The sequence below is a fragment of the Crinia signifera genome, chromosome 6, assembly GCF_055691185.1.
Source record: "Crinia signifera chromosome 6, ASM5569118v1, whole genome shotgun sequence".
Classification (NCBI taxonomy): Eukaryota; Metazoa; Chordata; class Amphibia; order Anura; family Myobatrachidae; genus Crinia; species Crinia signifera.
Window position 1 is genome coordinate 205758092 of NC_139222.1, and position 26582 is coordinate 205784673.

A 26582-nucleotide genomic window follows, 5' to 3' on the forward strand; every position below is an offset into this window, starting at 1 on the left:
ACATCAGGCCGACATAGTCCAGTGAGCCCATTTGAGGAGTAGCCGCTCACCCAAACGCGCTTTAGTGTTTGGGGGGCCTTGAGGAATTTTTTGTGTTATCACCAGTCTTAAATTAGGCTCTAGCCAACTGGTGGAAGATTTGTGTTTTTTGCCTCAAGTCAAATCGGGTGACCCATCCCCCCCCCCCCCGCACCACAAAATAGGAAGCATAAGTCAAGTGGGTCAAATAATCAATTAGTCTTAAATAGATCACCCAAATCACAGTCCTATTAGTTATCAACAATTTAATATAGAACTCCAAAATCACCTTTAAGGGAATCTCCCGGGCCCGTTAAAATTTTGCCAGATGTTTGCCTTGATTTCAATCCTTCTAACAGTATCTATCATTTCGAATTACAGGTCAACGCTTGGACACCAATATGATTTGGATGGTGGGGCATTAATTTATTTATTGGTTGTCCTTGTCCCAGGTAACCACGGATACGGAACGTTTCCCTGAGACGCGATTTATCCGTTGGCTGGGACGTAGAGGTATGAGGTGGTCCGCGTTGAGGGGTCTTTTGGATGAGTCAGTTAGGTCATTTGGTTACCCACTTTTTGTCATCATTCACTTGGGGGGCAACGACCTCACGCATAATTCCGGTCTCAATATACGATTTGAGATTAGGAATTTATTGCTGGACCTGATCAGAGAATGGCGATTTTGCCGTTTCTTTTGGTCAGAAATTATACCTAGGAGGGTTTGTAGAGATGCACTCAATCCGGGGGCCATCGATTTAGTACGGAGGCGGATCAATTCCGTAGTCGGCAGGGCTATAGTAACGGAGGGCGGAATGGTCGTCAGGCATGAGGCCATATCCTTTAGAAACGAGACCCTTTATAGGCCAGATGGGGTGCATCTTTCTTTAGTTGGCATGGATTTGTTTTTTCAGAATCTGATAGACGCCTTAAGAAGTTTAGAGGTTTAGATGAGGGAGTTTTTTATCATTAGGTTGGTGGCGGGTCAGTTCAGTTTGAACTGATGTGGCGGAAAGAACGGTAGTTTAAATTAGAGCTGTATTTACACTTAGCTGGTGGTTGATGTCGAGATGTGGGCATCACCGATCCAGGTGGGCCCACATCTGGACCTTAACGATCATCTACTTCGGATAGCGTAAATTGTTGCGGACATTTGTAGTTTAGGGCAGGTGGCCCAATTTTTTGATGACTCGGGCAGAGTGGTGAGCTCTGCCTTAGTGATATTGCGAGGTCAGGGGCAGAAGCAGAAGGTCAACCCCCTGACCTTAAGGGCAAGTGGCCCCTTTTGAAAAGTCTGTTTCGTAATTGAGCCGTTGTCTTGGACGCTGGCAGGTGGCCGGTCCTTGGCAATTAAGGGCAGGAGGCCCTTAGATCCGGAGTTTGTTATTTTTATTACTTTGTTATTTTCCAGCAATGTTATTTATCTTGCATGCCGTTCTTTGCCCGCCACCTTAGTTAGAGCAGGGACATAAATTTTAGTTAGATTCAAATAGGCCGCCCCTGCTCAAAATAAATAAGCCGTCCCCTTTAAGCCCATTCAGTTGTACGCGTCTTTATTTCTTAGATAAGTAGTGTGAGTGTGGATGAATGCCTATGTCTGTGTGGAGTTTAAGACTGTAGAAGCCAGCTTGTCTGGCTGAAAACAGCATAAACTCACCTGGCTATTGGCAGGAATCTTTAGCTCACACACTGGATCTGGGCCCGGGGGTTCGGCTTATCTTGATTGACGGGTTGGCTGATTTGAATGACGGTTCAGGATAGGCTGGTTGAGGTCAGAGGTGGAGATTGATGGGGTGATGTTCTTGCTTCCAGAAGATTCTGCCTCTTGCTTCAGGAAACGTTGCCCTCCCTCCCGCCCCAATTGTTAGTTAGAATTAGTTTTGAGAAGTCGTTTGCATTTTTTCGTTTAGTTGTTGTCGGCTTATTTTGTCTTGGCGGAAAGAACGGTAGTTTAAATTAGAGCTGTATTTACACTTAGCTGGTGGTTGATGTCGAGATGTGGGCATCACCGATCCAGGTGGGCCCACATCTGGACCTTAACGATCATCTACTTCGGATAGCGTAAATTGTTGCGGACATTTGTAGTTTAGGGCAGGTGGCCCAATTTTTTGATGACTCGGGCAGAGTGGTGAGCTCTGCCTTAGTGATATTGCGAGGTCAGGGGCAGAAGCAGAAGGTCAACCCCCTGACCTTAAGGGCAAGTGGCCCCTTTTGAAAAGTCCGCTTCGTAATTGAGCCGTTGTCTTGGACGCTGGCAGGTGGCCGGTCCTTGGCAATTAAGGGCAGGAGGCCCTTAGATCCGGAGTTTGTTATTTTTATTACTTTGTTATTTTCCAGCAATGTTATTTATCTTGCATGCCGTTCTTTGCCCGCCACCTTAGTTAGAGCAGGGACATAAATTTTAGTTAGATTCAAATAGGCCGCCCCTGCTCAAAATAAATAAGCCGTCCCCTTTAAGCCCATTCAGTTGTACGCGTCTTTATTTCTTAGATAAGTAGTGTGAGTGTGGATGAATGCCTATGTCTGTGTGGAGTTTATGAACATTCACCTCAGTCCCTGCCCCAGTGGTGTTTACAATCTACATATTCCCTACCACATGTACACGCACAGAGACATTCTAGGGTTAATTTTGTTTGGAGCCAGTTAACCTACCAGTATATTTTTGGATTGTGGGAGGAACCCGGAGTACCCGGAGTAAACCCACGCAAGTACAGGGAGAATATACAAACTCCACACAGTTGAAGCTATGGTGGGAACCGACCCCATGACCTCAGTGCTGTGAGGAAGTAATGCTAACCATTACACCATCCGTACTGCCCCAACCAAAATAACTGTAAAAAACATTAGTTTACTGACCATGAATATGCCCCTATACAGGTATATCATGTTACTGAGATCTACAGTATGATATTTCACTGAATGCATGGTTCAAATAATACAATGCCAGACTGGGAGTGACCTACGCCTCATCTGTTTTATTATTATTATATACTGTATATAACCCAGCAGTATAGGCAATGACTTACTGTAAATTAATGATGTGCAAATGCAGGGATTTTGGAGCCATGGAGAAATGAATGGCATAAAAATACATTTACTCTTTCAGACCCACATGCATACTGATCAGTGGGGGCTCGTACCTTATTGGGGGAGGGGGCTGCCTCTGGCCACAGTGGGGGTATCGTGATTCAGACACCCTCGCCCTCTGTCGCCGTAGCCGCCGCAGGCTCTTCTCCTGGGTCCCCGGTGCCTGTGCTTTGATGAAATGCGCCGGGACTGGTGCATGCGCAGTGCAAACATCTGTACTGCGCATGCGGCCAGCTTCTATGGGCTGCTTCGGCAACAGCCCATAGAAGTAATCTTGGTCCTGGCGCCTGTACAATACAAATGACAGGCACCGGGACCAACGCGTGCGCAGCACCAATATAGGTACTGTGCAATCGCCGTTTTTGCATGGCAGCCCACTGGACAGGGCCGGCGCCACCACTAGGCAAACCTAGGCATTTGCCTAGGGCGCCGGCCACTGGAGGGCGGAAAATGCCGCCCGGGTACCTGTCCTACCGGCGCTGTCTATTTCAATCTGGCGGCGGAGGCAGCGGGGGTCCCTGCAGTCTATTAAAAATCACGAGCGCTATCCGCCGGGCTATGCGGAAGCGCTTCTAGTGTGAAAACTCTGGCAGCACGGCGCACGCTGATCTCAGCCAATCAGCGTGCTGCCAGTGTTTTCACACTAGAAGCGCTTCCGCATAGCCCGGCGGATAGCGCTCGTGATTTTTAATAGACTGCAGGGACCCCCGCTGCCTCCGCCGCCAGATTGAAATAGACTGCGCCGAACGACAGGTACCACCCCACACACCCACACCCCACCCCACCCCCCCCCCCCCCCCGGCACCGGGGCGCCCCCAGCCCGACTCGCCTGGGGCGCTCCGGTGCCTTGCACCGGCCCTGCCACTGGAAGGTGTCCCAGAGGGAGGGAACACCTCCCAATGGGACTGACTTTGTGACTGGCAGATCAGACTTCCAAGAGGAAGTCACTGCCAGTCACAATGAAGCCAGTGCAGTCTCACAGATTGCATCTGGCTTCATTACAGTGGCAGATTTTACCTGGGGGGGGGGCTGCAGCCCTTCAGCCCATAGGTAAAAACCGCCACTGATACTGATGCTGTAAAGCTGTACCATGCACGATACTCATCCTCGCAGCTGTTAGCACATCATGTGATAGAAGAAGTAGAAGGCGGGGATGCATTTTACACAGCACAGAACAGACATATATTAAATGGGCTTTCTAAAGACTTTCTGCTTTCTACTGTACATCTTGTGCTATGGATTTCATGGGAATCACATGACTCTGTGCAGAATTAGAAGTCAGTAATAACAGCATGGAGACCCAAACAAAAGATATTGGTAATTACTGAGCTGCCACAATGATTTATGTTAAACAACACATCTTTCACTGTATAACTGCTGTAATACTAGAAATGTACAAGAGGTGCACCATGCATGGTATAGATAAGATACCATGTCAAACATTAGAATATGCAATTCTGCAACTGTTCATAATAAGTAATTCTTTCATTATTTTATAGTGCCTTCCTTCTGGGGATTGGTAAATTCTGCTTGGAATCTGTGTGCGGTTGGCAAGAGGCAGTCTCCCGTCAACATAGAAACTAGCCATATGATATTCGACCCATTCTTAACTTCGCTACGCTTAAACACAGGTGGACGGAAGGTAAGACTTTCATTTAATGCAGAAATAAATGATCAAATTGTACTGGTCAATGTTTAGACTAAGAAATATATACAAATGTGTTACTACCAGGAGCTCATGATATTGGTGATCGCACATATGCTGTATATTTGATAGCTACAGTATCATTTAATTAACCTTCCATTAGGTGAACTTGGACTGCACACAGTGAATGCAATCATTTAATAAATTCAGAAGATAACCTATTAATTCACTATTGAAGAGGCACAGCTTTTGTTGAGAAAATTGGTCTGGCCAACAAAAATTTGATTTTAGCTGTAGACAATAGGTCAAGGTCATCCCATGTATCTATTATACACACATTCTCTCTCTGGACACCACACTTCCACTACAATGTGTGTATTTCAGATTTGTACATTTAAAATAATTTGAACTGGTAAAGGCTGGTACTGAAGGTTGATAAAGCGATGGTCACTATGGGTACTACATTACTCCTTTACCCAATTAGGTGGCAAATGCCATTCCAGTGGTTTTCATAAGTGTCTATGGGGGAGATTCTTAAAACTAATGGGGCCTACACCCGTTGCGATTTTTGCCTATTTTCTAAGCGATTTAGATTTTGCTCGGTCGCTTAGAAATGAAGCACAGATCGCTCCATGTGTATGGCCCCCGGTCGTCAGCAATGTGTGGTCCCCCTCGTCGTTATCGTCTCACTAGATTTATACTGCATGCAGTATACTGTAGATCTAGCCATCGCCGGTGTTTTCTCTATTCTTTCTATCACATCTAAGAGAGATAAAATTCTAACCAATCAATTTCTAACATTTTTCAAACTCAGCCTATACATTTGCAGTACTCCTTTCTTGCTGAAGCCCTGGCTCCATCCTGGGATACTGAACATGAGTCAAGATCAGCCCATCTTAATACTTATTCCTTTCACACCACATGTTTGGTCCTGGGTTGTTGCCATTAATACCCCTTTCACACTCGCAGATCCGGGTCATACCCGAGAATGTGTTCCCGGATGCTTCCCGGGACACTACCCGGGAATGTACTCTTTCACACTGCACTCAGACCTGGGATTGACCCGGGACAGCCCCATTCACACTGATCCCGGGAAATCCCCGCAAATACATATGCGTGTCATTAGAAATGGACTCCAGGGCTCTGAAAAATGACATCAGCATTTGTGAGCCCAAGAAAGCTCCAATCAGCAGCTTTTTTAAAGTCCTGTGTACCCAATCCCGGGTACGGGACCATTCACACTGACCGCATCCTATGTCGATTCCGGAATCTACCCAGGTCAGGAGCTGGGTACAAATCCCGGAATGCTCATCACGCAATATTCAAGACCCTTTCACACTGAACTAAATCCCGGGTTGATGCACCTTCATGTGCAAAAACCTGGGATAAAATTGCGAGTGTGAAAAGGGTATAAGGTTGCAGACCCAGGATGCACAACCCGGGTCAACCCTTTCACACTGAGCCAGGTCCCAGGTTGCTCTGGCTTGCCCTGTCAATAAACCAGGTCAGAGTGTTGGTGTGAAAGAGGTATTAGAAGCTAATTGGTTAGTATATTACCTTTGACTGCTTTTTCTTTCCAAGCTTTGACAAATCTCTTATATTTCTTTTACATTCTGTGTTACATTTTTGAACATCATGGCTGTATACTGTATATATTGTTTGACAAGTTGTACTTACTGTATGCAATTATTTTTTGTTTATTCTGTTTTTATTAATAGTTTTAGTCATATATAGAAACAGATAAACGGTATAAACATCAAAAAAACTGAATGCATTTATGTTTGTTAAACAGCACATGGACTCAAGCTTCATGATATAAATTGTTAGTATTCATTTAGTAAATCACAAGCTTTCTTAATAGTAGGTATATTATTAATATATGTGTTGGTATTATGATTTATATTGATATATACTGTGAGCACTTCTACAAAAAATCTTTATACAATCATTGCATTTCTATAATAAAAACATTAAAAAAATCTGAATTGCAGAAAATAACATGAGATCCATTGTTTTTCTATAAACCCTTTAAAACTGCCATTTCATTAAAAATTCTATTCCATATCTGGTAACATGGTAACAGAAAATCAGAGATTACAATCTTTCGCCATCTGTGCAGATTAATGTTTTCTAAAACAAAGAGCTGCAGATGAAAGAGATGGATTTGCAGATAAAGGATAAAAATAAACAATATTTGTTGATTTTTTATTTTTTTTTACCCAGCAGGTTTATTTTAAAATTTGTAATCGCATTAATATGCAACTTTTAAAACAATGATTTCTATAGCACATGAAACATGAACATGTTTATGATTATTCATGTTTATTAGAATTATATCCACTACAAAACACTCAGAAAATGTTGTAAGTATAATTTGATATTTATATTTTCTTTGTTCTATAATAAAATGTATTACTATTTATTCTACCTTATATAACCTCAGACAGGCAATATGGAATATAAGTATTAGTCGCAACAGGCAGACATATGCTTGTATATGTACAGTATATTGTTTATAATGGCATCGTCGAACACTTGGACTTACTTCAGGAGTTACAATTTTAGGGCAGTTGCCACAGAATCTTGGGACAGCAGGCCACGATCCTGCCAGTGCCAGATCTAAAGGAGATGATTTAGGGGATTAGCATTGCCCTTACCACTCCTATTTTAAGCATTCCTGTATGGCTAAATGCTGGATATCTGTGGCTGAGATGCAGACAGAGTATACTACATGACCCTCCATCTTTCTTTTGGCCACTGCCTGATGTACAATCATAGACAACTCACTACTGATAGTTGGGGGGCAATTGCTGCATCCTGCCCAAATGAAATGAGCTGAGTGAGGTGCGTGATAATACGGTTCTCAGCAAATTTATTCTATGGTGTAGGCCAACGTAATGGTCATGAAACTTTGTTTGTACACTGCAGTTTAGATTCCGGTTTAGATTAGATACACACCTGTGATATCTAAATCAATTTACACATTTTAAATCTGCCTCACCTGCAGTGAAACATGATTTTCCATGCTGCAAAATGACTACTCTTCATTGATACCACCTCAGAATCAAACCCAATGTGCTCTCCTATATTATAGGATAATTAGGTCTGAAAGTTTGTGGAGGGGTTATAGGAGTGATTGTAAGTCCTACAAGGGCAACCATAACATATTGGATTACTGGTAAACTGGCCAGGGTTCCACAATTCTAGGGACCTTCGAACAACAGTAGATGTTGGTCACACAATCAAAGTAGCCAAGAAGCATTCTGTACCTGCCTCGCAGCCTGCAACTAGACCATGAATGGCTGTCTGTCATAGTCCCAGTGGATGAAGTTAAGTAAAAAATCAAACAGTGATGATGGCGCTGAATTCACTTTTCTAGGTTTAAAGATCCTAATAGCCATCTGCGGTTTCCATGAGGAATGATCTCATTCCAACTCCGTAATCATAACATAGAATAAAAGGACAAATACAATATATCTACTCAATCTGTCATATACAGATGAATGAGGATAGATAGTTTGGTGGGGGATCCAATCAATCAAGATGAGTGTACTCTACTGATATGGGGTTGGCTGATCAAGTGAATATCAAGGTATTTTTAATCAGTCGTATAAGACACCACGGGCCAAATGTAATAGGGTGAGAGTTTCAGAAAGTGAGAGATTTTGGGAGAGTTTTCCCATGTTTTTTAAAGCAGCAATCAATTACATGGCAAAATCAACCTGGTTTTGCAGTGTAATTGATTGCTGCTTTAAAAAACATGGGAAAACTCTCCCAAAATCTCTCACTTTCTGAAACTCTCACCCTATTACATTTGGCCCACGTGTGAAGAATAGGATACCAATTGGTCAGAGTTCCTTGCTTATCAAGGTATCTTTGGGCTCCTCTGGCATGGTCCTTGTCATGCCCACCTCAATGGGAGGGTAATATGCATAAAAGGAAGAGAAAGTCATATTATTAAAACAGTTTAATGAACAGGTTGAGTCGGTGAGAACAATAAACAAAATAAGTCACCTGAGAAGTAGCATAGGTGGCCACTAGCCACAATTGCAGGTTGCCCAACGTCAGTATGAACAGCACCACAGATCCAACCAGTGCCAGCGGATGCTACTAAGAAGCAGCCTGGTTTCCAACTTTTAGGCCTCTTGTGAGGGTCTGGCATGCTCTGGTAGTCCAGGAGTGTGCTGTTCCTACAGCCGTGGTAGTTGTAGGAGTTGGGCTTGGCTCCTCAGCACATATTGCTCTGGCCGGCCAGCAGCATGGACATTGCCATATTGCTTAGTGTCAGCTGATCAGTCTCTAACCAATTACATGCAGCCTGAGTTTAGGTTGTCACTCTCAGCTAATCCCATGTCACTTATGTTTATGAAGGACCCAGTTCTCCCAGTGTTAGGTTGCCAGTACCATAAGTCACACAGCACTGTGCATGCAATTTGAAGCTGCGCTCATCTGGGTATTCAGTAACTGCTCAGTTTCTCTGAGTTTCTCTACTTGCTCCCTGCTATACCACCTGCATTTCCTGGGGATCATCCACTGTCATCATTCCAGACCGAGCCCAGTCGGCATTACAGTCAGATTGCAGATACCATTGGTTCCTGTCCAATAATACCATCAGTTCCTCACTTACCTCACCATCAGTGCCTGAAAATACATTTTCCATTCCACCACTACAGTCATCAGAGATTCCAGTACAATATTGCATGTAGTTCCAGTCCTAACCCAGAAGTCCCAGTCCATAGGTTGCAACTGGGCCACCAGGTGCAGCAAAGCCAAAATACCCTTGCAGGGATCACTGGAGAGGTCCACCAATAGGGTAAGATTCTCTGGAGTACCCTTATTGTGAAGCTTGTGTGTTGCTTGCTGAAAACTGCATTGTTGTAACCGAAGATTTGACAAGCTGTTATCCTGGTATGCTGTCTACCTGCTACAAATAAAGAACCAGACTTCATTCCCATCTAGTTTATGTGATTCCTTGTCACAGAACCCATGAATGGGATGGTAGGCACTGATTTGGCAGGGCACTCAATGCTATTAAGAGGGCCCTGGGTTTTATACATGGTAAATTTCCTGAGACACTGTAACATTTCAAGGCTTTCTTAAATCTGTGATGGAAATTCTTGATCTCTACATTAAATGCTAATTTTGAGGTGTGTCTGTATGTGATCCTGGTTCTATTTTGCACATGGTCGGACCGGCTGAAATATTTTCAAGACTAAATGGATTACATTTTTTTTTTTTTTGGTTTCAAAGATTTTTATTTTTTGAACAAATAATTGGTACAGTACAGCGATATATACTTGTAAAGATATTTCTGAATATAAATATAGCAACCACCATGTATAGTAATTAGAAGACGATAACCAACTAACATAAGCCTTCGAGGAAAGAATAGTGTAAGTCAGCATATTCAGTTGTTATTAACAGCGAGAGCCTCATGCTGCTTTCACATTGCCTTAATGTTTGAGACCCGGTATTTTGAAACGGTATTTAAAACAGTAAATTACCGTTTTAAACCCCTTTCATACCGCACATAAATACCGGGTCTCAAGCAGGTTTGCAGTGCAAAAGCAGGACAGACAGTAGCTATGAGAGCGCAGTGCATATGTAATGAGCTGCTCATTACATATGTGCATATGCAATGAGTGCAGTGCATATGAATGAGCCGCTCATTACCTATGCACATATGTAATAATCGGCTAATTACATATACACTGAGCTCATTACATATGTGCATTTGTAATGAGCGGGTCATTATATATGCACTGCGCTCTTGTATTTACTGCCTGAGTCCTATATACGGGTTCAGAGCCATTCACACTGCATGAAAAACGGCTCTGAACTGTGTAGGACTCTGCTTTTTACCCGTTTGCAAATACCGGTTATTTGTAACCGGTTAATGCAGACTAGTACCTTCACACTGCAGCTCTAACCGTTTTAAAAGGCAAAATAATCGGCAATATACCGGTTAAGAGCTGCAGTGTGAAAGGGGTATAATACAGAATAGCTTCTCAGCAACATGTAATATAAACAAAGATAAACAAACAAGAAGGCTAATGTGTGAGTAACAAGGGGGTTAGGGAAAAAAACTAAGGCATTGAGGAGAGGGAGGTGGGAGTATTGGTAAAAGTTAGCAATTTATAAGTGAGGGGGGTATGGAATCCACAGAACTGAGAGGGATCTAGTCTTGGTCTAAATCATTCCAAGAAGGCTTCTGGGATCAAGGCAGTAGGTCATTTTTCAGCATTTCAGGCGTTTAGAAGGTTGCAGTGATAATCCAGAGAGTTCCACTCTATTAGGATGATATTTTCATAGTATGGTTATCATGCTCTTTTTTTTTTCTTTTCATGCTATACCCGCAGAGGCAACACAACAAATCATAGAGAAACCCTGAACAAGGAGGCTCTGGGTGGTGTCAGTACTTGTGAGGAGGTATATGGGTAAGGAAAGGTGTATGAGATGGTTAATGGGGTGGTTAGCCCTACTTAGTAGGGAGGTAGATTTTGGTTGTGAGGTCTGGTGTAGTCCGGACCCTTCTGTTTTTTGCTACATGCCCTGACCATACAGTGAGGCTTTATTCTCCCCTCCTCCTCTCCCTGGTGACAGCTGTCACAGGCATTCCCCCCAAACAGGACACAGGACAAGCTCCGGAATGCAGAATTTGATGTTTAGTCCGACGTTCCGGGGTCTTGCCCAGGTCCTTTTTCTATTTAGTCCCTTCTGTATCTACCCAGCTCTAAATCCAGAATTGTGAGTATTGTAAACATTAGTAGCAAAATCTGATGTCCAGCAGTCCAGCATTCTGGGGTCTTGTCCAGGTCCGATTTTTACCCATACCCAACACAGAAAATAGTGAATGTATGTTAACAATCCCACTTCTAACACCACTGGTGGCATATATGGCAGCTACTGGGCTGTAGTTTTTTATACCAAATTGGCAGGATGACACAAGCAATGTATATTTGGAGAATAGCAAGCACATCAGCTAAACATTCCTGCAACCTTGCCACTTGATATAGCCTGGTCACCTAGCTAGTGCCTGGATGGCTGGTTCAGAATCAGTCAAATGACCCTAACGCCTAACAGTCTTTTGAAGCCTCTTCCCCAAACACTACCCTCTATTTAGTCACACCCTTGTTTTGCACCTGTGTGTGTGTGACTTGTGTGGAGAAATTAGTCCTGTCTTTTCAATGAGAATTCAATTTACCAGAGACTGCACTAAAGTTTCTTAAACATAAGGTAAGCATATATAGAAAAGCAAAAGTTAGTTAGTGAAATGCAAAGAACCCCCAAAAATGTGTATGTCAATTTACACCCACAGTAATTAGGGCTTATATACAGTAAGTATAGATGTTACTGATAGCAACCAATCATATTCTAGCTTTTATCATCTTGATATTCTATCTGCATCATCTCCACTGCTATAATCACACAACCTTATTTTCTACTGTCCCAAAAATCTTAGCAGCATCTTCCTGGGGTTCTCCCGTGCTCTTAAGAGAACACATCATAATCTCAGATCTTACTACTTTAGTGTAAGTAGGGAATTGGAACTTAATAATGTCATTCGCTATGAATCATGATACAATGAATGGCAGTGAGAAGCAGAGCTGTAATGACATGTACTGCATTGTTACGTCCCTTGCTCTTTCTACATGAAAAGTCTCACCAGGTACCACTCCATCATCACAAATGTCAGCAAGTATGATCTGAATCACATTTGGAATTTGCTCCCTTTCGCCTAGGCCAATAGACTTAAAGTTGAAAGCAAATAATTGAAGTAGGTAGATTTCTCTTTTCCCTTTGAAACTGCATCTCATGGTAATAATTACAGTACATAGGCTAAACAATGGGTTATTAAACTAATATTTGGATAATAAATATAAAGTAAAGTACTTAACCACTACTACTAACACCAGGGCCTGATTAAAGGTTCCAAATGCCCTGGGCTAATACACATTATGCTCCCCTTGTAATGCTGGTAACACCCATATATGGGTGCTGAGGAACTCGCCATTCATACTGCCCATGTGCATGTAATGAAGGTTATACAACTGGCATGTAGGATCGAATTCTTGTGGTGTGTGAAGGATACTTTTGCTATAGGCTGCCCAGCTGGCGCTGTAGCATAATGTACTTAAATTAATGGTTCCATCAGTAACTTACATGGACACATTGGCACAGCCAACTTTACCATCCATAGTACATCAGGAAGGGCAATAGCTAACAAGCGTGGAATAAATTAGGCCTTCATTTTAATCCTGCAAGATGGGGGTTGGAACCGCACTGACAAATAGTAATATAGTAACAATTTATGGAAAGACCAATGTAAGGACTATGACGAGTGTATTCTAATAGTCATATGATTGGTGGTGCACCCACGGTTTCAGTATGGCAACTGAAGAAATGTTTTTTTGTTTGCTCAAGGGAGGGCAAACACAAGAAAGAAAAAAGGCTTTGTGGGCGCACTCTTATTTATGTATATTTGTAATTAGTTTAAAACATAACTTTTATTTCGATCAGTTAATATAAGATGACAGAAGGATAGTTTAAAGAATTGGTGGAGATTAGTGTGATAGAATTATATCAGGTTAAGTGCCACTTAATAATGGCAAAAAAAGGGGGGGTTTTTTAAATCAAAATGTTGTGTGATGGTCGTATAAACTTTTCACACTTTAATCTCCATTCGGCGCATCACGTCCTTATCGACATTGATGTATGGACAATGCGACTTTGGGCGAAAATGAATGGTTTGGATCCCTTATTCGGTTTAATAAACCGCAGGGATATATGTTGCCCCAGCTACTGTTGAGATGGTATTCTTGCAGCTTGTATTGCTTAAGCAGTAGGCGTCTCCAGTACAATTTAATTAGGGATACCTCTATTGATACCACACCAGGGGTTCTTCTGGGGTCACCCACAGGAATACTAATCTGGCCCGTCACTGCTTAGCTTCCAAGTTCGGGAAGTTTTTGGGCAGTTCCAGTGAGGTATGGTGGTATTCTCGTGAGGGTTAATTCCCAAAATCACAATTGTCTGGTTTAACTGCATCAAAGCATTAATAGCTGACTCAATACCTGTTTTTTATTTGCCACGATTTTTATATTCAGTTTTACCAACTGAGTATTGGTAATCGATATTTTTGAACATCCGCATCAGGTGGAGAAAGAAAAAAGGGGGGGGGGGGGGAAGAAAGGGGAGAAAAAAAGGGGGGAGAAATGGGGAAAGAGGAACAGTGATAGATTTGATGGACAGCGGAAGAAGGGGGGGCACAGTGGAAATGACAGGGAGAAAGTGAAAAGAGACAGAAAGAGAGAGAGTGCAGAGTTCTAAAAAGTTTGATATTGATAGGGTTAAATACCTATATGCTGAATCTGGGTGGTCTGCTAAATCAGGTGTTACAAGTTTTGAGTGGGTTTAAACCAGTGTGTATAATGTATCCACAGTGTTACCACCTGTTGATTATCGCTCCTTTTCTATGTAGGTTAATACACAGTTTTAGATACCTGTTGATTATTACTCTTTTTTCTATGTTGGTTAATACACAGTTTGAGATACAGTTTTGCTGACAATGTAACAATAGTTAACCATAGGTGAATCTGCAGCAAGCAGTTTAGCTGACAAAGTAACGATTGTAACCATAGGTAAGTCTGCAGCAAGCAGGTAGTTCAGTCTCGAATGAATAATGTTAATTAGCTGCCAACAGACATACAGATTGATGGAGTATAAATATTAACTGGTTTGCAAAGCTGGGTTTGTAGTTTGGAGAAAACGGAGAGAGGTGTCACTCCACTGCAGAGCGCAGGCAGGAGGACACAGGTACCTGGGACGCCGCCTCCGGGCGTCAGAGCTTCAGGTCCGGGTAGGGTCACTGTGGGGGAGTCCCTGGTGCTGGTAACGCCGCTGCTGGGTTGCTGGGGTGTCCGCTAGACACGTGTTTCGCCGGGATCGGCTTCTTCAGTATGCGCCATCTTGGATGAGGGCAGTATGCCCATAGTCTTATGTGTGGTCAGTCCAATCACTGTGTTTCCTTCCTGATTGATGTTAGAGCTCTCCAATGGAGAGGCACTTGTCTCTGGTAGGTCCAGAGCTCCGTATTGTGGCTGGGCTTCATGTAACTGATGTTTATAATGGTTGTTAACGCTGTTTATCCAAGCGAATATCGCTATTCAGTATGCGCCATCTTGGATGAGGGCAGTATGCCCATAGTCTTATGTGTGGTCAGTCCAATCACTGTGTTTCCTTCCTGATTGATGTTAGAGCTCTCCAATGGAGAGGCACTTGTCTCTGGTAGGTCCAGAGCTCCGTATTGTGGCTGGGCTTCATGTAACTGATGTTTATAATGGTTGTTAACGCTGTTTATCCAAGTGAATATCGCTAATACTAACCACAAAGGGAATTATGACTGCTGAGATCGTCGCAGCACAGGATTTTATTTTGATTTGTAGATATTAAAAACGTGCATATATTATGCTAATTAAAAAGGTAGTATGGCGGGGATAGCCTCTATTACGTAAGGGGATATTATAACATGCCATAGGGATTACTGCAGTCATTACGACTGCATGGGATAACAGATACTTGTTTTACTGGAGATGTCCCTGTGGCTTTATAGGCTAATAAAGATGTCCAGAGAGAATATATTGGGGATTTAAAGAGTTTGTAGAATTACAACATTTATCACCAAACTTTTTGGTTGATTGCATAGATAGTTTAGAAAGATGGATATCTAGTACTCCATGCCGTTAGTGCAGAAATATGTTTTATTTTCTTATATTTTTTATTTTTTTATTAATTTATTATTCTAATGTTATTGTTTTTTATTTTTTATTTTTTTATATATTTTGTTAGGAATTAAGATGTTGTATTTACTGTGTGACCTTAGGTATGATAATTTGTGGATAAAAAGTGAATAAGTGACAAGCGTAAAGAAATAAATGTGAAAAACCGGGTGAGCGCTGTGCAAATAATTGAAAAGTGCCTATGGTGATCTTGGTAATCAGATTATGGATGGGTAAAATTTGATGTAAGACCGATCAGCTTTAAGCTGTGGTGGTATATTAAATGTGTCGATTGTGGGCAGTGACTATTGGTATTTTGAACGTGGTTAGTTATTAGGTGATACAGGTTGTGTTACCTAGGAATACGTGGTATTTAGTGCCAATTTGGATCTTTTATGTGCTGGTGACGTGGACATTGAATAGTGATTGACCGTGTGTCGGTTATTGGGTGAACGCCTAGCTGCTGCTGGCAGTGAATAAATATATTGGGTGGTGAATGAAACAATATATGAAAAATAGATTGGTAAATAAATAAATTATTGATTAAATAAATAAATAAATAATTAAATTACCCAAAAGAGATAGTGGATGGAATATTATTGGTTATTAGTTCGGTAATATGTAGTAGATTATTTTATTTAAGAAAAGCCCCGTATTTAATGTCCTCATTGAGGCCATTTGGTGCCAAGGATCCAAGCCTGAAGATCCATTTTCCTTCTTTCTGGAGCAAAGTCTGGTTCAAATCTCCACCTCTAAGACCGAGGTGTATCTGTTCAAGGCCAAAGATTTTGAAACTGGTGGATTTACCTTGATGCTTTCGATGGAAGTGTCTCGCTACCGTAGTTAGCTGTTTCATCCTTTTGATGTCTGCCTCTGCATTTCGGATGTTTCCTAGATGTTCGAGGGCTCGTTGTTTCAATTGGCGACTTGTCATGCCTACATATAAAATATCGCAGTCACATGAGATGCCATATATTACGTTCTTGCTCTTGCAGTTGAAATAACCCTTGATAGGGATTAGTTGTCCATACTTGTCCTTTATCGAAGCCAATTTTTTAATGTGTGGGCATATTTTGCATCCTCCACAGGGAAAACTACCATCCGGGAAAGTGTTCTTAGTTCTTGGTCCTGAGAAATGGCTATGTACTAGTTTGTCCTTGAGACTGGGTGCTCTTCTCCAGCTCATGTTTACTTTGCTGTCCAATTTCTTGGCTAAGTCACTATCGCTCAGGATGATGGGCCAGTGCTTCTGTATAATGCTCTTGATTTCACGCCACTCATTGCAGAAATTACCGACAAAGCGAATTGTGGTGTCTTCTTTTTTGATGATAGGTTTGTCGGTTTTGAAAAGTATTTGTGACCTGTCTATCCCAGCCACCATTTGTTGTGCCCTTTTGATGGATCTTTTGGAATATCCTCTCTCTAGCAATCTGTTACTGAGGTCTTTGCAGTTCTGTTGGTATACATCATCATTAGAACAGTTCCTCCGAATCCTGAGGAATTCTCCTTTGGGGATGTTGGCGATTGTGGGTGGGAAGTGTGCACTTGTGTTATAAAGAAGACTGTTGGTTGAGGTTGATTTGCAGAAGAGTTCTGTGTTCACCATATTGTCCTCACCTCTGTATATCTTGAGATCTAAGAAAGATATACTCGTTTGGCTGTATTCCGAGGTTAGTTTTAGATTGAGATTGTTGTTATTAAGGTGTTCCAAGAATTGGTGTAGCTGTGTTTCGGTGCCCTTCCAGATCATCAGAATATCATCAATGTATCTCATCCAAACGGTGATGCATTCTTCATAGATAAAGTTGTTCTCATGAAAGACAAACTCCCGCTCCCACCACCCAAGGAAGAGGTTGGCGTACGTGGGGGCACAGGCTGCCCCCATCGCCGTGCCCCTCCCCTGGATGTAGAAGCGGTTGTTGAATGTAAAGTAGTTTTTGTGCAATACAAAATCCATTAGTTGGATGAGAAAATCTTGAAAATCGCCGGACCCCTCCATTTGGAGAAAGTATTTAACTGCTTTGATGCCAAGGTCGTGTCTTATGCAGGTGTATAACGCTTCCACATCCAGGCTTACCAAGAACTCTGATTCATCCAAGCAGACATCATGGAGCTTCTTTAAGACATCAGCTCTGTCCCGTACGTAAGATGGCAAGGCCGTGACGTGTTGTCGTAAGTGTGTATCCAAAAAGATACAGGCTTTTTCAATAAGTGCTCCATTGCCAGACACTATTGGGCGTCCTGGTGGTTCAATTATGTTTTTATGAACCTTCGGTAGCAAGTAGAAAGTTGCCGTGCGCGGATTTGGATTGGTTAGAAATTGGTGTTCAGATTTGGTAATGGTTCCATTCATTACTGCGTTGGTTATGATTTTTTCATATTGTGCCTTGAAATTGAGTGTTGGATCGAAGAGGGTTTTAGTATAACAGGATGTATCATCCAGTTGTCTGTTAACCTCTTTCAGGTACAGCGGGGTCGGCCACAAAACAATGTTACCGCCTTTATCAGACGGTTTGATTTCCACATCGGTCCATTGTTGGATTTCCTGAATGGCCTGATTCTCCTCTTTGCTGATGTTTCTGCCGTGCCTCATACGTTTCTTTTTCTGGTGTAGTTTATCCAGATCTTTTGAGACCAAGTTGGTGAATACCTTCACCTCCGGGCACACATTTAATGGTGGAAAGAAAGTGGAGCGTTTCTTGCAGAGTGGTCTGGTGGTTGCTGCGGGGGATTCAATGTTGCCTTCAAGTTCCTCCAGTGACCTGATGGCTTCTTGTTCTTGTTCTGACCAGGTATCCATTGCTGGAGAGTCTTCTTTTCTGGCATAAAACTTGGTTAGTAGGAGTTTTCGGCTAAACAGTTGGAGATTGGTTTCCCATTGAAAACGGTTAAAGGTGTTAGTGGGACAGAAAGTTAAACCTTTCTGTAGAACATTCTTCTGTGCATCCGATAATATGTGTTGTGATAAATTTATGATCTGTAATTTGGATATTTCGGATTCACTGCGTCCTTCGCCCTCAATGGGTAGCGGTTCGGCGTTTGTGGTTCCCATCTGTTGAAGTCCCTTCTTCTTCTTCTTTTTGGCGCGTCTTGTTTTTCTTTTGGACCTCTGTTTGCCCGGCCAAAATCTAAAAAATGGCCTGAGGCTGAGTAGTTTGCAGATTGATGGTATTGTCCCTGGTCAGTAGGGGGCCTGGGATTTGATCCGTCTCCTGGATGGGAATTATCGTCACTTTGATCGTCTGTGCTCGAAAAATCGGTTTCAGATGTTGATGGCGGGTTTCTATATGTTCTCCGGTTAAAGTTTCTTCTCCCCCAATGGAAGACGCGCCCCGTCTGGAAATCAGTCTGGTCCCTGTAGAATTTACTTTTCTTTCGTTCTATGATCGTTTTTTCATATTCATCTAAATCTTTTTTGTTTTTCTCAAATTGGAGTTGGAAGGCAGTAGACTGTTCCCAGGGTTCTAGTTTTTTACCTAGGGTTTCGATATCTTTGGAGATGGTTTCCAGTGTCAAGTGGTTATGCTGAATGAGTATGCCCATCAGTTCTTGAGAACATCTGAGTAAGCTATTTTCCCATTCCTTTTTAAGATTTTCGGTACATAATTCAAAGGCGGGGAAGGTCTTTGGCCTGAGCCCTCTTGGTGTAATTTTTTGTCGACAATAGTTTTCTAGGCTTGTCAGATCCCAGTTTACCCTGGTCTGACGCTGCAATGTATATTTTAACTGGGTTAAATCATCAGTCCAGTTGGACTCTGGAATAATTTCACCTGTGGTAGTGGGAAAGATATTGTCAAGATTATCAGTTCTTCGTTTTTGTTGTAATTCGTTCTTTAGGCTGAAGCTCCACATTTAGGAAGGATTTAGTGGTGATTGGATAGAAGATGTGATTGATTATTTTGAGGTATATGATACCAGAGGTCGTGCTGGTTCCGGAATCTGAGAGAGTCCTCAGTATTGGTTTAGAGCTGCAAGATGGGGGTTGGAACCGCACTGACAAATAGTAATATAGTAACAATTTATGGAAAGACCAATGTAAGGACTATGACGAGTGTATTCTAATAGTCATATGATTGGTGGTGCACCCACGGTTTCAGTATGGCAACTGAAGAAATGTTTTTTTGTTTGCTCAAGGGAGGGCAAACACAAGAAAGAAAAAAGGCTTTGTGGGCGCACTCTTATTTATGTATATTTGTAATTAGTTTAAAACATAACTTTTATTTCGATCAGTTAATATAAGATGACAGAAGGATAGTTTAAAGAATTGGTGGAGATTAGTGTGATAGAATTATATCAGGTTAAGTGCCACTTAATAATGGCAAAAAAAGGGGGGGTTTTTTAAATCAAAATGTTGTGTGATGGTCGTATAAACTTTTCACACTTTAATCTCCATTCGGCGCATCACGTCCTTATCGACATTGATGTATGGACAATGCGACTTTGGGCGAAAATGAATGGTTTGGATCCCTTATTCGGTTTAATAAACCGCAGGGATATATGTTGCCCCAGCTACTGTTGAGATGGTATTCTTGCAGCTTGTATTGCTTAAGCAGTAGGCGTCTCCAGTACAATTTAATTAGGGATACCTCTATTGATACCACACCAGGGGTTCTTCTGGGGTCACCCACAGGAATACTAATCTGGCCCGTCACTGCTTAGCTTCCAAGTTCGGGAAGTTTTTGGGCAGTTCCAGTGAGGTATGGTGGTATTCTCGTGAGGGTTAATTCCCAAAATCACAATTGTCTGGTTTAACTGCATCAAAGCATTAATAGCTGACTCAATACCTGTTTTTTATTTGCCACGATTTTTATATTCAGTTTTACCAACTGAGTATTGGTAATCGATATTTTTGAACATCCGCATCAGGTGGAGAAAGAAAAAAGGGGGGGGGGGGAAAGAAAGGGGAGAAAAAAAGGGGGGAGAAATGGGGAAAGAGGAACAGTGATAGATTTGATGGACAGCGGAAGAAGGGGGGGCACAGTGGAAATGACAGGGAGAAAGTGAAAAGAGACAGAAAGAGAGAGAGTGCAGAGTTCTAAAAAGTTTGATATTGATAGGGTTAAATACCTATATGCTGAATCTCGGTGGTCTGCAAAATCAGGTGTTACAAGTTTTGAGTGGGTTTAAACCAGTGTGTATAATGTATCCACAGTGTTACCACCTGTTGATTATCGCTCCTTTTCTATGTAGGTTAATACACAGTTTTAGATACCTGTTGATTATTACTCTTTTTTCTATGTTGGTTAATACACAGTTTGAGATACAGTTTTGCTGACAATGTAACAATAGTTAACCATAGGTGAATCTGCAGCAAGCAGTTTAGCTGACAAAGTAATGATTGTAACCATAGGTAAGTCTGCAGCAAGCAGGTAGTTCAGTCTCGAATGAATAATGTTAATTAGCTGCCAACAGACATACAGATTGATGGAGTATAAATATTAACTGGTTTGCAAAGCTGGGTTTGTAGTTTGGAGGAAACGGAGAGAGGTGTCACTCCACTGCAGAGCGCAGGCAGGAGGACACAGGTACCTGGGACGCCGCCTCCGGGCGTCAGAGCTTCAGGTCCGGGTAGGGTCACTGTGGGGGAGTCCCTGGTGCTGGTAACGCCGCTGCTGGGTTGCTGGGGTGTCCGCTAGACACGTGTTTCGCCGGGATCGGCTTCTTCAGTATGCGCCATCTTGGATGAGGGCAGTATGCCCATAGTCTTATGTGTGGTCAGTCCAATCACTGTGTTTCCTTCCTGATTGATGTTAGAGCTCTCCAATGGAGAGGCACTTGTCTCTGGTAGGTCCAGAGCTCCGTATTGTGGCTGGGCTTCATGTAACTGATGTTTATAATGGTTGTTAACGCTGTTTATCCACTGAATATAAAAATCGTGGCAAATAAAAAACAGGTATTGAGTCAGCTATTAATGCTTTGATGCAGTTAAACCAGACAATTGTGATTTTGGGAATTAACCCTCACGAGAATACCACCATACCTCACTGGAACTGCCCAAAAACTTCCCGAACTTGGAAGCTAAGCAGTGACGGGCCAGATTAGTATTCCTGTGGGTGACCCCAGAAGAACCCCTGGTGTGGTATCAATAGAGGTATCCCTAATTAAATTGTACTGGAGACGCCTACTGCTTAAGCAATACAAGCTGCAAGAATACCATCTCAACAGTAGCTGGGGCAACATATATCCCTGCGGTTTATTAAACCGAATAAGGGATCCAAACCATTCATTTTCGCCCAAAGTCGCATTGTCCATACATCAATGTCGATAAGGACGTGATGCGCCGAATGGAGATTAAAGTGTGAAAAGTTTATACGACCATCACACAACATTTTGATTTAAAAAAACCCCCCTTTTTTTGCCATTATTAAGTGGCACTTAACCTGATATAATTCTATCACACTAATCTCCACCAATTCTTTAAACTATCCTTCTGTCATCTTATATTAACTGATCGAAATAAAAGTTATGTTTTAAACTAATTACAAATATACATAAATAAGAGTGCGCCCACAAAGCCTTTTTTCTTTCTTGTGTTTGCCCTCCCTTGAGCAAACAAAAAAACATTTCTTCATTTTAATCCCCCACCACCTCCACCACCACCTGTCCTGGTGAAGCCTGATAAGCCTATTGGCAAATCAGAAACTGACTACTAGTAGATTTAGTAAGAAATGTAAAATTTATAACGTAATTGCACATTATAATTTATTAACTCTATGAGTGCCAAGTGAATTTGTCAAAAAAGGTGTAAGAACTGCCAATGAAACATTTTGATTGCTCACAATGACCTGTATTGTTTACCTTATATAGGAAATATAATCTATTATTACACAAAAAAAATATTGAATGTATATAACAAATTTGAGCGATGCTGGCATTTTTAGTGGATATTTTGCTAATCTCTCACAGAGTTGTTGGCACTCAAAGGGTTGTTTAATTCCAAATGATATTTCTTTACTGTTGTTGTCTTCTGTTATCTTGTCTGTAAAGAGATACTGAGTTTCTATTTGCAATCCAAAAATAACCATTGTTTATAAACTAAGACTATAAAGGTTAATGTAAAGAACAATTCAAAACAACAGGAACTAGATAAAAATCTGCATATAGACATAGTAATTTATGTACATGTGCAGTCGCTGTGTGTGAGGGCCACGGCAAATAGACTATTTGCCTGGTGCTCACACACAACAGTGCGGGCAGGGGGCATTAGGCAGCAGGCCGGGGAATGCAACCATGGGAACGCCCAGTGTTTCATAAGAGTTCCTATACTCACTGGGTGAGTATGGGAGATCATCTTTATCCAGGGGCCCCTTAAACCAGAGGTGGGAAAATGGGGTCATCAATCAAAATCAGACATGTTTTATAGAGATTTGTAGGAATGTTATAATTTATTATCTTACTGATCAATTTGTAAGTGTTATGCAAAAAAAGATAAGAAAAAATACATATGTAACAGATGTATTAGTTTGAAAACGCTAAATATGTTGAATATTATGAAACTATCTTATATTGTACTCTCAGGAAAGTAGCCCACATTCCTAGAGAGGGTTTGTAATGACATTTTTTGCAATGAAAAGCTCCATTATATTCATTTATATTCTTAAACCCCCTCCCCCCCATGTTTTTTAAGTTGCATCTTCTGGCATTTTGTAGCTGGTTATCGGTCATAGGGTCAACACTATAAGGGTGGACATACATTAGGTCGACCAATAAAGGTTAAGAGGGCTTAGGTCAACACATGAAATAGGTAGACATGGCTCAGGTTGACAAGTTCAGAAGGTCAACAAAAGCATTAGTTTGACAATGGGAAGGTGGACTGTCAAAATGTTGACATGAGTTTTTCAAGTTTTTTTGCCCCAAATTTCAATGTAAGTCAACATGGACAACATATCAGTGTACCGCATCCCCTTGCATGATGTGCTGCGGTCGCCATTCTTCAGGCACCATTATATTCTCCCTCCACGCCCTACTGGATGGTAAGGTATAAAATACCACCTGTTTTGGTAAAAAACTTGAAAAACTCATATTGACCTTTTGGGCAGGAAAGTGTATCGAGATGCACCTAATTTTGCTCCCTGCACCGGCGCTCAAAAGGAAGAGGTACAGTACCATACATCCCTGGCAGGGGATTCCTCTTCTCCATCTCTAGACAGACTGATATGTGCCCAGTGGGTCTGAAGTTCTTATTTTGATGTTCATGTCTCAATAGCCGAAATAGGTTTTATGAAACAAAGCGAATTTACCAAACACAGTGTAAAATTATTTATTATAAATGAAGATAAATGCAAAAATATAGGCAAGTAGGGTCAATTGCAGTAATATAAAAGTCCAGGAAGGAGGGGATAATTACCAGAGTTGGTGGAGAACTGGGAGGGTATAAGACAGGCATGTCCAAACTGTGGCACTCCCGCTGTTGTGAAACTACACATCCCAGCATGCCTTGCAATAATTTTAGCATCCCCTTATAGCAAAACTGTGGCAAGGCATGATGGAACTTGTAGTTTCACAATAGCTGGAGGGCCATAGTTTAGACATGCCTGGTATAAGAAGTAGAGAGAATACTACATAAATACATTTTAATCACTATAATTAGTATTTAAAATATAGTAAGTGGAATTCAGCTTAAAAAAGTTTACATATGTTGAGAGGACATTAAAATGTATCTTTAAGTAGTTATGGCTATCAGCGCAGACACCATCGATGGTTGCCATCGATGGCAATTCTGCACCCAGCCATCAATAGTGGCAAACTATTTGATGGATAACCATCGATAGTTTTAGCTATCGATGGTCATCCATTATTTTTTACTAAATGGCCCGTTGGCCAGTCAGAACTCGGGGGCGGGACATCTGGGTGTCGGGGGAGGAGCTATGTCCCGGCACCTTGAAAAAAAAACAGGAAACATCGGTACTCCTTTGCCATCGATGTAGGGAATCCATCAGGTACTCCCACATCGATGGCAAAAGTATTCAACATCGGCCACAAACCATCGATGATTTCACATCATCGATGGTCGATGGCCATTACTATATTTAAGTATTAAAAACTGAAGCTAACCGTGTAAATTTTGTTCTTCTGTGTTTCGGTACATACAGTAAAGTCCTGATTATAATAATAAGTAGATGGAGGTTCTGACCATTCAGTATGCAGAGAATAACTAAGAAAACTACTGTACATCCTTGGCTGAAGGACATAGTCCTAGAATACAACTGACTATTCTAATCTATATCTTCAAATCTGTTTTGTGCACACTTGGTACATAGCAGCATTGCAAAATATAAAATATGCCTGTCCTTGTCCTTTCAGTATTATAGTAAATATTAGGTTTTTATTATTCTGGTAGAAATGCATCCTTCATACAACATTTGAATCAAGCTGTGTTTGGCAGCAAGTTCTTTCCTCCACATACTGTAAATCATTCTGTCCCTGTCACAGAGCCAGTAGGCAGAAGGGAAAGGGAGAGCATTTTGCATGTTATGAATTCTCCTCCATTACTCGTGATATAACACAAAAAGAAGTGGGTTAGTTAAATAAATGCCATCTCTAATTTAACATAGTAATTAATAACTACACTGTAAAATAAATTATTTGTACAGATTTATCTTTCACAAAAATGACATCCAAACAGGTGGATGTTGACACATCCACACATTAGTTTTATACAACTGTCAGCTGCCACCCCAACATTACTTCATGCAATGCTGGGCAGTAAGAAATAAAGAGAGAAGATATGGTTTATACATGCTGGTCCCTGATACTGCATGGTCCCTGATGATCGCTGATCAGCGTATTCACATTCCTTTCGATTATGGAATGACTGCAAATGCGTATGGATTGTAGCATGCATGCGTGAGCCAAAATAGCAACAGAATTTGCAAACATATTTAACCCCAATCCCCTCGCAAATTGAAGGACAGGAACTCAGCGCTTGGTGGTGGTAACCTGCCTTTTTCTGGAAGTGTCATAAAAAAAATGCAGCCGTGACGGTGAGTGAATTGCATACGGATGTATAGGTTTGGTATCCCTTATCGGGATATCCCATATTCAAAATACCCAGAAAACTGTAGGTTTCAGAATATTTCAGGTTGTTTTGTTTGTTTGTCCCCCCGCACCTTGTTTTATACTTACCTTGTCCCCCCGGTGTCCACAGCAGCCATCGGACTCCTCTTCAGCGGCATCCCCAATTCCAAGGATGCATTGCACAGGTGTGTAGTGATGTCACCCGCACTCCCACGCAATGTAACCTTGGGACCAGGAGTGACGCTGGAGGAATCCAAAGGCCGCCGTGAACGCCAGGGGACACTGTGGATGACGGGGGACCGTCAGGGTGAGTCCCGAGTATTTCAGATAAAGGAAACTCAAGCTGTACAGCAGAATAGCGGATTGCTAAATTTCTGATGCAGGTGGAATAAGCAGAACAGCCAGGGAATTTCCAGAGCAAGCAGGGAAAACACTGAACACACTGTGGCCGGACAGGCAGACATGATGCTATAACCGGCACCTCTGAGAAGGCTGAGCCGGGTTTTATTGAAAAAGCCCACCTCCACTTGGTGTGGGACACTTCACCTGAGACCTCCGCCTGCGTCCCTGCTGCCGTACAGAACCCAGAAGTTTGTGCCGCTGCCTGGCAACATCTCTGATGCTTCTGCTCTGCTGCCCATCACCAGAGCTCCCGTGCGGCCACCCGTCCTAGGGTGCTGGGACAGACCCATTGCTCAGGAATGGCCCAGCTGCCCATATCACTAACAACTACAACAACAGCAACATAAGTGTGTATATTAAAATATAATGATCAATTCTCTGTGCAGCAATATTGCGGTATGCTCAAAGTAAACTTGTATGAATCCTTAAACTTAACAAAGTACACATTCTACAGTGTATACGCTCCATCCATCAAGGGGAATTAGGTATTAATCCACCTTTAACCCCTGTTAAATGTGCCATCCAGAATAAGAATGCATATATTGGGTGAATTACTTTCCTTGTATATCACTATCATCCACATATACAGTCACGTACACCACAAAGGTGATTGTGATAATGTTATGCGATTAATG

At 41.9% G+C, this 26582-nt stretch overlaps 1 protein-coding gene across 2 annotated transcripts in view; it reads left to right on the forward strand.

Moving 5' to 3' along the window:
• Positions 1-26582, forward strand: part of CA10 (carbonic anhydrase 10 (inactive)) — a 322195-nt gene that overhangs the window by 205282 nt on the left and 90331 nt on the right. For both annotated transcript variants that reach the window (XM_083148657.1, XM_083148656.1), the window contains one exon: positions 4605-4747. In XM_083148657.1, the coding sequence (XP_083004783.1) occupies positions 4605-4747 (143 nt within the window). The remainder of the gene's footprint in view (positions 1-4604; positions 4748-26582) is intronic.